Genomic DNA, 14,224 nt, shown 5'->3' with positions numbered 1-14,224 from the left:
GAACGTCTTACAAAAAACCTAACATGGTCCTCACCCTTATGGAAAAAACACAGGAATTTAACCTGATCTCATGTGAAGGTCATGTGATAACATGTGAAGTTCATGTGATAACATGTGAAGTTAAATGTGATAACATGTGAAGTTAAATGTGATAACATGTGAAATTCATGTGATAACATGTGAAGTTCATGTGATAACATGTGAAGTTAAATGTGATAACATGTGAAATTCATGTGATAACATGTGAAGTTAAATGTGATAACATGTGAAGTTCATGTGATAACATGTGACAATATATAAAGCAACATATGACAACATGAAACTAAATGTGACGACATGTGAGCACGTGTGAAAAAATAGAGGGAGTTCTAATAACCTGAGCCGAGGTATACCCGCCTATGGCATGTGACGTGAATGGGCAAAAGTGGTGAGGGAGGAGCGCCCTTTGTTAAATGAACAGTAATCTGCTTCTTGGGACATGTAAACAAAGCAGCATAGGGTTTTGTTTGGAGCCGAGCCTTGCCGTGGGCTTTGAATGGGGCACCGGGCTCACGCCCAGTAGGCAGCCTGGTCCCAAAATATTCACCCAGTTCAAACTCCTCCCACTGGAGCATCCCGGGCCCGATAATCAAATTCCCACAAAATCTCATGTGAAGCGTTCCAAAGACATGTTTACACATGTTTTCACTTGTGAAATTTCACTTGCACATGATTTCACATGAAATTTAACAAATGTGAAGTGTTCCAAAAAATTCCCATAAAATAATAATATGTGTGTTATCACGCCATTAAAATAACAACAGTTGTGTTACTACGCAAAAAGTGCCCACTGAAATACCCTTATGGAAAAATCACATGAATTTCACGTGAACACATCTCATGTGATCACGTGATTTCATGTCCCCCAAAACCCCTCACATAAAATCACATGATCACATGTGCTCAAGTGTTCACATGTGCCATTTTTTCTGTAAGGGTCCTCAATATTCTGTTACCTGAAACTCCAGTAAAGAGGCGCTCCCTCAATTTGTTGATTATCCAAAAAGGCCCACCTTAAATGTACCTAGACATAAATAACATTCCATTGATGTGTGTGTGTGTAACATTCCATTGATGTGTGTGTGTGTGTGTGTGTGTGTGTGTGTGTGTGTGCGTGTGTGTGTGTGTGTGTGTGTGTGTGTGTGTGTGTGTGTGTGTGTGCGTGTAAATGTTTGAGGTGGAGTGTACTGGGCTGGGCTGGGCTGGGTTAGGTGACACACCACTGGAAATCCTTGCCTTACTGTAACAGAGAGTGACAGAGAGTGACAGAGAGAGCAGGAACAGGATTAAGAAAGCTGCTGCCACACTGAATGAGACACATTTCTCAACTTTGGTATAAATATTTTTGACTTTTTGATTTACTAAAATAAGACATATCTAATAGAAGGCTAAATCAGAGGCAACTAACTTTTTCCTGATTTTGTTTGTTTACCTTTTGTTTGGGATCCAGTGGATTTCAGGTCAAGGGTTGGAGGTAAGGGATTAGAACACACATAACATGCATTCACAGATTCAATACAGCAACCATTATGCTGTAAAACAAATGTATTTATTCTCTCTTCGGAAGCATTGTCATGCACTCTCACAATAAGATTAACCCCAACATTGATGAGGTGGAAATAAGATGCTCTGGTAGCTACGTAAAGATTGCATGAAATTTCACTCTAGTGGTATTGATTTCATAAATGTTCTTGACAATATGTGACATCTGTACATCATGGCACCTACTGTACAATTCAACATCAGGTCTTAGGCTATATATTTACTATTACTATGACATATGCTAAGGACATTTTGGTATGAAAACATGTGCAGAGAAACGGAATGTTCGGGGTCATTATGTAGTCTTACATGAGAAATAAGACCACATTATTATTATTATTATTATATTCCTGACTGCTGATGGGAACAGACTTGGGATATTAAAAGATTTTTCCGGAACATAAAACAAGTCATCAAGTATGAATGGATTTTATGCATGTGAGTTACTCAGACTTTTCCGGAATGTGATTGGGGGAGTCACTTGAGTTATCAGGCAGATCAATGACTGAGCTATAACAGGTGGCACTACAGTACTGTGGTCAAACTGGTTGGGTGGGCAAGTCACAGGTCAGTGAGTGAGGGACAGCCCGACACTGACACAGGGAGGAACTCTAGGTGAAGACTTTCAGTTTCCTCTCGGGTCATCCGGGTGACATCATCTATGGTGAGAGGACATTATACTCAGGACAGTTAATTGCTCAAGTCAAAGCAGTTGGATTCTAAGACTCATTGATAACTGACAATACCAAATGAACTACACCCATCATAGACCAAAGTTATTTTGACTACACCCTCTGTTACACAGTTCTAAATCGTTTATGAATGAGAGGCTCTGTAGTGTCATCATTCTTACAATGGTCCTCATCCTTACCAAGTAAGAATTTTCCTCAGACCGGTTTACTCTGCCTCCAGGAAAACCCAGACATCTATCAAGTGACAGTCACATGATGACAGACGTCTCGCGATATCTTATCAATGTAAGTGTTTTGAACATTATTTAAGTTGTATTACATCAGAACATTTCAAGTGATATACCCATGTAATTAACATACAGACCTAGGAAGATCTTTTTTCTTCATTTCACTTCCCTGTGCAGCACCTGGTGACGTTCTCACAGCAGGATGGGGAGGTGAAGAGTGTGGATGAGGCCCAGTCTTGTCTGTCCCGACTGGCCCGGGCGGAGAAGCTGTGGAGCCAGCAGATAGTTCTGGAGATCAGCCCTGAGGCCCTCCGACTCAGAGACACACAGAGCCAGGTGGGTTGTGTAGCATTATCTACTACAGTACCCATAATGCTTTGCACATCTCCCTACCAATACATGTGGCATGATATACATGTAGGGACTGTGGACAAAGGAACAGAGGACTCCAACATGAGGGGGGGTCACAATTAAAAAGTTGATTTACATGAGATGCGCGAACAGTAGGACAATGCCTTATTAATTAACAAAGACAAGTTACATTTCGGTTAAGGCTTGTACATATGACCTTCATGATGCTGCTGATTTAAAAGCGCTCTAGTCTTCAGATCTTGTTTTCTAATAGACATTAGCTATGGTTATATGTGAGGCGTTGCAGTTCCAGTCATTTGAAATGTTGATTGTATTGTATTCATGCAGGATGAGTTGGAGAAATATCCAGTTTCATCTATCCATCGCTGTGACGCCATCCTCACTGAGAAACGATTTCCATCCCTTCTGTTACTCGTTTGCCAAAGCGCACCTCAGACAAAGCCTGACGTTCTCTTCTTCAACTGTGAGACAGTAAGGGTGAGTGCAGCAGTATGGGTGTTTTAAGGATGCTTCAGAAAATGCTGAGATCAGACCAGGCGAAACTCCTGACCCTAGTTACAGACGTAGGATCTTAATTTGAGTCAGTTTGCTACAGCAGGAAAATAATCCTGCAGCAACAGGAAATGTGAATTAGCATGTGTATTATAATTAACGGACAAATCATAAGGGAAAAACAAGTCTGAAATTTTAAAGTGGAAATTACGTACTACAGAAGCCTTTTTAAACCTCAATGCATGATGGTCAAAATAAGATCCTACATCTGAATAACATGCTTCCATAAACTATATGAGCCTGTCCTGGGATTACCTGATACGGTATGCATTCTAAATGGGCTGTCACTGTAGTTCAGGTTGAACCGGACAACAGTGACGTCTCTTATTGATGGTTGTGTTCGCAGGCGGAGCAAATTCGTGACGACATCACAAGGGCAGTGTCAGGTTACTCATTGAGGTCCAAGAAGCGCCCAGAGGCCCTCAGGTACTGTGATTGTTATTGTCCTTCATGGAGGAGAGAGAGACAGAGAGAGCGAGAGGGGCACAGAGAGAGATTTAAAAGATGTAGGAAGGTCCTACAGCCATGACTGACTTATGTTGTTTACACTCTTTAAAAAAAAGCTGCTATCTAGAACTTCAGCTGTCCCCATAGGAGAACCCTTTGAAGAAGTATTTTTGGTGGCAGGTAGAACGCTTTTGGTTCCAGGTAGAACCAAAAGAGTTCTCCCTGGAACCTAAAAGGGTTCTCCTATGGGGACAGCCAAAGAACCCTTTTGGAACCCTTTTTTCTAAGAGTGTACCATCCACTGTGTTTCTGTATGAGTGAAAGAGAGAGAGAGAGAGAGAGAGAGAGAGAGAGAGAGAGAGAGAGAGAGAGAGTGAAGAGAATGAGCAGCTGAGAACGAGGGAGGACAGACTTGTTTGACTGGTTTCTACATAACTTAAGAAGGTGTGACAGAGAGAACAAGGCCATTGTGGTATGGAGGCGAGGAGAGAGCGAATGGTGCTGGTTCACTGATGCAGGCCTAAACTCAGAAATGCTTTGAAACACACAGTTAAACGACATTTAAAGGACACACAGAAAAGGTAAGCTAGAATTAAGATGCTACCTGGGGTACATTTCTGAATTGCTGCACCGCATTGAAATGCATACTGTTGAGTAGGTGTTACTTTGTGTACAGTATGTTTGTCCTCGAGGGTTAGCAAACAAACCAATGTCAAACAACGTCTCGACCTACAAACGTGACAAATGTGACAGAACTCTTTGTCTAAATCGTTTGTGCCAATTCTGACTAAAGTTTGACATTTTAGCTATAGAAAATTGTATATGTGAGTTGACGTGTGTTAGTCACAGTGGGCCTATGTTGATATTGATATGAGAACTAATCTGGGGACCTCTGCTTGTTAAATCTGACATTTTATGTTTAAAAAAGTTTATTTTCGCTAGATTAGCACAGATAGAGATTGTTTGTGCTTTCTTTTCAGTTTATCAGATGATCAGAAAATGACCTATTGATACCGAATTGTGCACATTTGACTCCATATGTCGATAATTCTTTACCAGGGAGATTCAATATGTTTCTTATGCCTTTAGTGAAGGGCGTTTCTTATGAGGTTGAATGAATGGTTGTTATCAGCAACAGCCATGATGACCTAAGAACAGCATTGACATTTTTGCATGAATCATATTTATGATAACGACAGGCCTTTGTTGCAAGTTAGGATATTGACCTTACTGACTATAGCTTAATTTGTGTTTTATCAGCTGAATTCCAACCATGAAGTCAAATGAGAAAGTTGCTTTACAAAAACTATCCTGGAAGGTAGAAAGGTGCATGATATAGCATGTCTTGATTTCCCGAAAAATCTCTCTCCTTTTCCTCCAGATTTCCTCCGATAGACCCTGTTCTTCCCCAAAATACCAAAGGAGCAATGATGGACCCCTACGGAATTCCGAGTCCCCCCATTCCACATGCTCCCAATGCCCCACCTGCCAACCCTCCACCCTACCCAGGAATCAGAGGCAAGAAGACAGGAACCATCTTGTTTGTGCATGCTCCTGCAATTTACATGTTTGCCAAGTCAATGAAATGCTTTGAAACGAATTGTCTAGGAGGGGAAGAGTGGGGAAAAGAGAGGATGAGGGAGGGAGGGAGGGAGGGAGGGAGGGAAATTAAGCACCGGTAGAGGTATTTCAACCAGCAAACAACAGTTGAAACAATAACAAATCGAACTCCCCGCCTTTCAGTAAAAAGGGATGGGGCTGGAGAAATGTAACCTCTCTCAAATTCATAGACGGAGCTACGGATGCAAGGACTGACCCTCCATGATATCAAATCAATGAGTACATATCATACATGTATCATTCCAAAAAAGAACGTAGCACTGCAGATTGCCCCTTTAAGGTGAAAGGTTCTCGTGAGTATAAAGGTTGCATTGTGTGTGTTGGGGGAAGGTGTGTCCGGAGTTAGAGGGGGCAGGAATTCGAAATGCAGGAAATTCCAACCAAGGTAATGAATGGGAATGGACGCTCTGAATCTTCTTCTATGTCCTCAACAGCGAATGGCGTCAACAGCGGGCAACAACCGGATAGCTCTTTTCTACGAGCTGAGAAAGAAGTGGTACATAATAATACCATTATCTGCTTTCAAATTCCAATATGATATGTTTCATCACAATTTCACTGTAGGGTTAACTCTTTTCTCATGCGTCTAAACTCCAGGGGATCCTTAATCACTGTTTTGATGACATTGAGGTCTTCATGGCAAAGCTCCAACAGACTGCAGAAGCTGCCTCAGTTTTAAGCCAGAGGAAGAAGAAGAAGAAAAGTCGCAAGCAAACACCAGAGGGTAAGAGGGATAAGCAACTCACGTACCCTATAGGGCTCAACGTTAAGAAAGTTCACTTGAGCAACAATAGGTTTTCTGGCCAAGTGACCTAAACTGGTTCAACTCAAGATGCCGTTCAAAGCTGAAATCGCTGATCTTTTCAGGTGTGTTTTGTTCCCTGTGTCTTTTCTCTCAAATACAGAGGACTTGCTTACTGCAAAAGCTCGCCCTCCACCTGAAGAAGAATTCATGGACATCTTCCAAAAATTGAAGTACTGCTTCAGCCTACTGGTGAGTAAAGGGAACATCGCCATGACTACTCCACATTTCTTTCAAGCTCTTGTTATGTCAACAAAACAGTTGAGATACTGTGTACCCGCTCATCATCTTTCTTCCCAGGCTCGTCTCAAGTCTTCCATCTCCAACCCATCCTCAGAAGAGCTGCTCCACCATGTGTTCAAACCTCTAGATATGGTGAGTCAACAGTGATAACCTTTATACCCATTGCTTATGTGCTGGTTATGAGAGGCCTGGAGGGAGAGAACTATGGGGACAACGCACGTTGCTATTGCTGTCAACACAGGATTAGATATTTATGACCGGAAGGGGCGGAATAAAAGTAGCTAGTGTCTTTAAAAAAAATTGCTTTTACATAATAATAAGTATCCTTGTTATGTCTACTCAGTTATGGAATTAGATTGTTGAGGAACAATCTGTCCTGAATGGCTGTGTACTCTTATAATGATGTCATGTTGATTTGTGACTTACTTTTGTTGTATACTTACTAGGCTACTGTAGGTAGACTATATGCAGGCTCTGTCTATTTGTACATACAGTGTGTTTGTCCGTATATAGTGTGTATTGCTACATAAGTATGTACTGTGTTGAAACAATTGAATGGTTTTCAACACAGAGGGGAGGTAGTGTTACTGGAAAAAGAAACTTTATATATTTTGAGTGCTGTTCAATATTTGCACAAGGTAGTGCCCAGTGTGTTATCACATATTTCGACTTGGGTCACATAAATAAGGTAGTATTTGTTGGCAAAAACATTATAAACCGACTCATTAAGACACAATTTAACCCAAAAGTGTGGTATGACTGTGAAGTAAAAATGTTTAAATTGAAGTGTAATGGAAGATGGTAAAGATAAGCACAGGAAATATGTTCAGGTGTGCCAGGTACTCAGAGAGGGTTGGCACAGTGTAAGAACTGCCTGCCTATAAAACGATGTATCACTACATGAAAGAATAGAGGGTGGAATTGGACAAACGGGCAGCTTAGGTGTGTGTATCCTGGCACACCTTCATGGAAACAGGGAGAAACCAAGAGAGGTGTAACGGCTTGTTTATCTGTAGATTTCTGTCTGCTGAGAGGGATGAGATGGTGAAACCGCACATGACCCATATTGAACAATCTTTTCACTATGGTGATATATAATGACATGTAATAACATTTACATATTGGGTAATACCAGTCAGCGGTTGCCAATATATTATAAGGCCTGTTTCCTGGACACAGATTAAGCCTAGTCCTGGATTGAAAAGCGCTTTTCGATCTCAATTGAAAATGATTTTTAGTCCAGTACTTTAATCTGTGTCTGGGAAAACCGGCCCTTAGAGTTCATTAGGCCTAGATTGCCCTTCAAAATGAATCTACTGTTGCCATTTGTTCAGTCAACCCATTATTTCCACTGACCCTCATCTAAACTGTGGTCTCTTTACTCTGTGGCACCAGCTGGTGAGGACTACCGGGGGCCCTGCTCTAGGGGCCTCAGTGACCAGTCCTGCTCTGACCAACTCAGCCGTAACCCTGCTTCAAGACAACCTGTCTGAGGAGGAGAGGCTGCTATGGACGGCTCTGGGGCCCCACTGGACACTCCCACGGTCAGTATTGACAACTACAGAACACTTGATGCCCCCATAGACCTGTATGATTGGGGTATTGAGTGTGGCAGTCTGTTGTCTCAGGTCATGTGCCAGTGTGCCAGGCTCATAAGGCTCTCCTTTGACTCTGTGGCTTTTGGTCTGTGACATTGGAGCAACATGACATGATGACACAGCATGACATGACAATGTCAATATTTACTCAGCCAGCCACTGAAATAGTACAGTATTTGTACTGTGGAGAGAGATGATCAAATTCCTTTCTAGGCTATGTCACTGGCCATACTATTCATTACAATATTTGTTTGTTAAAGGTCAGCAATTGCTCTCTCTCCTCTCAGTTCCCAGCTCAAAGGGCCAGTGGCCACATACACACCGGTATTTCTGGACGGGTGGAAGCCAGAGGCCTCCAGGGCAGACAGGCAGGTTTATGAGGATCCGGTTGAGTCACAACACAAACATGAAGCCCTGAGGGAACAACAAGAGGTTTGTAATAAGAGAGATGTACATCCATGTATATCATGTACATTGAGGAGTTGACAAAGAGTGTAACATCATATGAATGTGCTCTTTGCTGTTCTGGCCTCTTCCTCCCCCCCCTTTCCCCCTCTGTCTCTCTCTCTCTCTCTCTCTCTCTATAATTCAGTTGCAACCTACTCAGCCAGTTGGACCTCCAGTCACCCCTAAGAGCAATGAAATGTATGTTTTCAAGTCAAACATTTTTGGGGGGTATTTTTGTGCTGTTTACTTTTATTTTGCAGTTATATCAATAATACACTCATTTCCTCTCAGGGATAGCAGTGTCCTACCCCCCGAGGGAGAGAGGATGTACAGTTGCAGCTATGACTTTGTGGCCCGCAACAACAGTGAGCTGTCAGTACAACAGGGAGATACACTGGAGGTAAACATCTGAAAAGTCATTAAGTGGCATTAGGTAATATTACACAACAGACAAATTCAGGAGCGTTCCTGAACAACACACGCCTGGTAGCTAGTCTTCTAGGGCTTGGCTCTCTTTTAATAATAAGACACATGGTTGGTACAGATGTAGGATAATAATTTGAACCAGTTTGCTTGAGCAGGAAAGTAATCCTGCAGCAACAGGAAATGTGAATTATTATGTTGATTATAATCAGAAGCCTTTTTAAACCTCAAATACACTGCAAGGTTTACATTTCCTGCATTGCAGGAAAGTTCTCCTGCAACAGGGTGATCGAATTAAGATCCTACATTTGTAAATGAGAAAAATCCAGTACACAATCCGGCAATATTGGTGATACTGTACAAAATCCGGCTTTAAAATAAATCAATCAAGCATTAGTAAAGCCAGAGTTAAAAAACCTAGGAAAGAAATATTGATGCATAGCACAAGTACACTTTGTCCTTGCCAGATTCTAGGCATACTGTACATACAGTTTAAGTCGGAGGTTTACATACACCTTAGCCAAGTACATTTAAGCTCAGTTTTCACAATTCCTGACATTTAATCCAAGTACAAATTCCCTGTCTTAGGTCAGTTAGGATCACCACTTTATTTTAAGAATGTGAAATGTTAGAATAATAGCAGAGAGAATGATTTATTTCAGCTTTTATTTCTTTCATCACATTCCCAGTGGGTCAGAAGTTTACATACACTCAATTAGTATTTGGTAGTGTTGCCTTTAAATTGTTTAACTTGGGTGAAACGTTTCAGGTAGCCTTCCACAAGCTTCCCACAATAAGTTGGGTGAATTTTGGCCCATTCCTCCTAACAGAGCTGGTGTAACTGAGTCAGGATGACTTGTAGGCCTCCTTGCTCGCACACGCTTTTTCAGTTCTGCCCACAAATTTTCTATAGGATTGAGGTTAGGGCTTTGTGATGGCCACTCCAATACCTTGACTTTGTTGTCCTTAAGCCATTTTGCCACAACTTTGGAAGTATGCTTGGGGTCATTGTCCATTTGGAAGACCCATTTGCGACCAAGCTTTAACTTCCTGACTGATATCTTGAGATGTTGCTTCAATATATCCACATAATTTCTCTTCCTCATGATGCCATCTATTTTGTGAAGTGCTCCAGTCCCTCCTGCAGCAAAGCACCCACTACAATTTTCTTCTGAGGTCTTGTCTGATTTATATTGATTTTCCCATGATGTCAAGCAAAGAGGCACTGAGTTTGAAGGTATGCCTTGAAATACATCCACAGGTACACCTCCAATTGACTCAAATGATGTCAATTAGCCTATCAGAAGCTTCTAAAGCCATGACATCATTTTCTGGAATTTTCCAAGCTGTTTAGAGGCCAAGGTAAACTTCTGAGCCACTGGAATTGTGATACAGTGAATTATAAGTGAAATAATCTGTCATTAAACAATTGTTGAAAAAATGACTTGTGTCATGCACAAAGTAGATGACCTAACCGACTTGCCAAAACTATAGTTTGTTAACAAGAAATTTGTGGAGTGGTTGAAAAACGTGTTTTAATGACTCCAACCTAAGTGTATGTAAACTTCCGACTTCAACTGTACATACTGGTTGTTACCTTGGCAACAGCTATCACTTCTAGAGATAGGAAATTGTGAGTTGTGTAATACTACACAATTAAATATATCACTTGTTTTATTCTTCCTTAATTATTCTCTGTATAAACATTGGCTCCTCTCCTTTACTGTGGTCAGGTTGTGGAGTCCTCCAAACGCTGGTGGAAGTGTCGTAATCGCTTCAACGAGGTTGGCTTTGTCCCATTCAACATCCTGGAGCCAGTGGCTCACATAGACAGCCCTGTCACCATGAGAGAACCTAAGGTAACAGCCCAATGTAATACAAACAACACCCGTTCCTTCACCCACACCCAGATACTGGTACTGGTATTAATTTCAGTGATTCGATATCCATATCAGTGTTTTCAACGTTGCTCCCTCTCCCTTTCCTTTCCCCTCTGCTCTGGTCCAGCCTCCGGTCTCACCTGGCCTGACCAAGACTCACATTCCTCCCAGCCCTCCAGCCTTTAACCCTAGCTCCTTGACTCCTAGCCCCTCAGCGCACCACCGCCCTCGCCCACTGTCATACAACCAATACAGCCAACACATTCCAGCCGGAGATGACGCCGACAAAGGTATCACACTATACTGAGAGGATTTACAGTCTATTTCTGCACCGTGTGTGTATGTCAGAGGAGATACTCAGGCACGGCACTACACAGAGACGCTCTTGGTCTTTGCTCTGCTATGTCAATGTGTGTTTGTGTCTGTGTCCACGCGCAATTGTGTGTGAGGGAGGCTCCAGGGAGGGGGGGGGAGTGTTTGTTTGTTTGCACTGTGTAAATTACATAAAAACATTTTAGTCATTTAGCAGACGCTCTTATCCAGAGCAACTAGGGTTAAATGGCTTGCTCAAGGGCACATCGACAGATTTTTCACCAAGTCAGCTCGGGGATTTGAACCGGCAACCTTTTGGTTACATTCTTATGACAGGAAAGTCTTCTGACTGCTCTGTTTTAGCAAGATAAGCCAAACAAAGACCTAGAGAATACTTTAACGCATTGTAAAAACTCTCCTCAGCCATGATGGTGAATGACGAACTGCTCCAGAGACTGACCAATGGGAAGGCCAACCTGAACAAGCCACTGGTCATCCCTCGCTCGTCGGACACCTTGGTCCCCCTGGACTACAACTCACCCCCCGAGGAGGTGGAGCAGTGGCTCAGGGGGAAGGGCTTCAGCGAGACGTGAGTTTGACGTGACCCTCACCAACCACAAACTCAATACTGATCACATTCCAATCAGGGACCTATTCTGGTCATGAGTACTTCTCGTGTATAGTGGACTTATAGTAACTCCAAGATGTAGGTACTGCTTATGTATTGCTTACTGATCTGTTCAAAGGCATTTGTCGCAATATACAGATATTCATTTAATTTCTAACAAATCAATTGTAATTGGTTGAACCTGAAATATTCCTTAAGATCTGGACTCGGTAACCTTTGCGACTAAGTCGATCTGTCTAGTTCCTATACAGAGATGACTGAGTTGTTCATGGATGATTGAATGTGACAGGTAAATGAAGGGTAATGTCTGAGTAAGGTTACTGACTAGCTGTGTGCCTCCCCCGCTTAGGACGGTGACATTACTGGGAAAGCTGACAGGAGCCCTGCTCTTCTCTCTGAACAAGGAGGACCTACGACAAGTCCTACCAGACGAGGGCGCCAGAGTGTACAGCCAGCTCACTGTGCAGAAAGCACTGTTGGAGGTACTGCTCCGCCTATTGTTTGTTAATACACGTGGGAATTCTTTAGTAGGCAACCTATGATGATCGCAGTGTTCCTCAGTATTAACTTCCGCATAAGACTAATACATTTCCCAACAGTTTTACTCCAGTCGTACGCAGTTTTAAATCCATAATGTCCCTGTCGTGTCGTCTTTCCACGTTTTGAACTAATTTGAAGTTCTGTTCTCCCAGGATGCCCGGAAGGCCACTGAGCTGGAGGCAGTGATGGAAAAACAGAAGATGAAGATGGATCTGAAGCTGGAGAGTAGCACACTATAAGACCCACGTTTCAGACATCACGTGTCACTCCCCCATAAAGAAGACTCCCAACTAAGAGAGAAAAATGCCCGCACACTGGCTTGATTCTATCTAACAAACATTCAAAAACTGTCACATGTAACATGATGCAAATATTCATTTTATGGTTGCTCTTCAAGCCAGACTGTGCAGTCTTGAATCAAGGCTTTGCTTTTGTTGCAAATGCTTGCTTCAGTTAAAACTTTTTAGGATAAATTGTCCTCTGTTAAGCCAATGAACAATGTGCATCTGTAATCTTTGCTATATTCTAGAATATTCTCTCCTTTCTATGTTGACTTAGAATCATTTGCGCATTGTACCAATTACACCTGCTATTTGCAGACTAACTTAACGTATACTGTATCTACTCGTCTTGTTTATGTCTGTTATTTATACACCCACACAATATATTAGAAGATAAATCATTTTCTTTGAGTAGAACATAAACTTTACACTTAGGCCCTGAGCAAAGATCTCAGGTAAATAGATTAATACAATTCTGGGATTTTTATTCAGGCTTCAGACAAAATCATCTTCTAGCAAAATAATACAAACAGACCTGGCCAATACTAGAGCTGGCACCCATTAGGAAAAGTGATGCATTCCTTTATATGGGTTTGCATCCAATTTCAAGTGACTGACATACATGAACCAACATATTCAGAAGATGTACAAGCTGCGGATTCAGCATCAACATATTGGAAAGTAAAATGAACATAAGCAGGTACTTAGGATATTGTTCCCAGCACCAAGTGTCATAGTCCAAAACCAGGGTAACGTAGCTAACTACCTGGGTAATGTAGCTGACTTCCTGGGTAAAGTAGCTAACTTCCTGGGTAACGTAGCTGACTTCCTGGGTAACGTAGCTGACTTCCTGGGTAAAGTAGCTGACTTCCTGGGTAAAGTAGCTGACTTCCTGGGTAACGTAGCTGACTTCCTGGGTAACGTAGCTGACTTCCTGGGTAACGTAGCTGACTTCCTGGGTAACGTAGCTGACTTCCTGGGTAACGTAGCTGACTTCCTGGGTAAATTAGCTGACTTCCTGGGTAAAGTAGATGACTTCCTGGGTAATGTAACTGACTTCTAGGGTCACATACAGTCATTCTCAATCCAAAACAGCATTTCCTACTCAATCCATTGGAGAGACATGCAAAGTCCATCATGTCTACTACACACAAATACAGACTTCACATGACATGAAAACTTGGAACAAACTTGTAAAATTCTAAAAGAAAAAAAGAGACTCCATTTGTGAACACAAAGGACAATAAAATCGAAAGCGTAAGAAAACCCTGTCCGTATTATGACATATTCAATCGAACTGCTACAATCTCTCCAGATATAAATGTCCCGTCAGTCAGTCTAGGCCACAACTATAGAAGCAAAGGGTATTTCACAAGCTGACAGAAATGAGCTCACTAATGTTCACAACTGATCAAATTCCTTTTGTATTTCCAAAAGTCAAACAACAATATGTCTTAGTTGATCAATCTTATCTGTTCTGCACATATCTGACCTATGATTACTGGTATGTTAAATATTTTTTGCAACTTTAAATGGCAAATTACTGCAACCAGCATTGTGAAATAGCCTCAAGGAAGGG

General features: G+C 41.9%; 1 protein-coding gene across 2 annotated transcripts; it reads left to right on the top strand.

Moving 5' to 3' along the window:
* Positions 1–1,321: 1,321 nt before the first annotated feature.
* On the top strand, positions 1,322–12,984 carry LOC115159373 (epidermal growth factor receptor kinase substrate 8-like protein 1). 2 transcript variants are annotated; one of them, XM_029709020.1, is made up of 20 exons: positions 1,322–1,372; positions 1,490–1,513; positions 2,494–2,558; positions 2,678–2,836; positions 3,200–3,349; positions 3,771–3,850; positions 5,253–5,389; positions 5,926–5,987; positions 6,089–6,215; positions 6,397–6,485; positions 6,594–6,668; positions 7,932–8,080; positions 8,422–8,566; positions 8,727–8,779; positions 8,873–8,981; positions 10,738–10,863; positions 11,012–11,174; positions 11,620–11,785; positions 12,174–12,306; positions 12,517–12,984. In XM_029709020.1, exons 3-20 carry the CDS (start codon positions 2,526–2,528, stop codon positions 12,601–12,603), a joined length of 2,043 nt encoding a protein of 680 aa, XP_029564880.1. In that variant the 5' UTR covers positions 1,322–1,372; positions 1,490–1,513; positions 2,494–2,525; the 3' UTR covers positions 12,604–12,984. The 2 variants fall into 2 exon arrangements, with proteins under 2 accessions (XP_029564880.1, XP_029564890.1); XM_029709030.1 differs by lacking the exons at positions 1,322–1,372; positions 1,490–1,513 and having other exon boundaries at positions 2,481–2,558.
* Positions 12,985–14,224: the final 1,240 nt, after the last annotated feature.

The sequence above is a fragment of the Salmo trutta genome, chromosome 2, assembly GCF_901001165.1.
Source record: "Salmo trutta chromosome 2, fSalTru1.1, whole genome shotgun sequence".
Lineage (NCBI taxonomy): Eukaryota > Metazoa > Chordata > Actinopteri > Salmoniformes > Salmonidae > Salmo > Salmo trutta.
The sequence above is the reverse complement of the archived record's forward strand: the minus strand, read 5'-3'. Positions and strand labels throughout refer to the sequence as shown.

What these genes read in the sequence shown, in the direction of transcription:
- LOC115159373 (XM_029709020.1), top strand. Translation starts at nt 2,526, where the DNA reads ATGATGACAGACGTCTCGCGATATCTTATCAAT. An exon ending in TCAGAGACACACAGAGCCAG is followed by an intron (nt 2,837 to 3,199) that starts GTGGGTTGTGTA and finishes GTATTCATGCAG; the next exon opens with GATGAGTTGGAGAAATATCC. An exon ending in AGTACTGCTTCAGCCTACTG is followed by an intron (nt 6,486 to 6,593) that starts GTGAGTAAAGGG and finishes CTTTCTTCCCAG; the next exon opens with GCTCGTCTCAAGTCTTCCAT.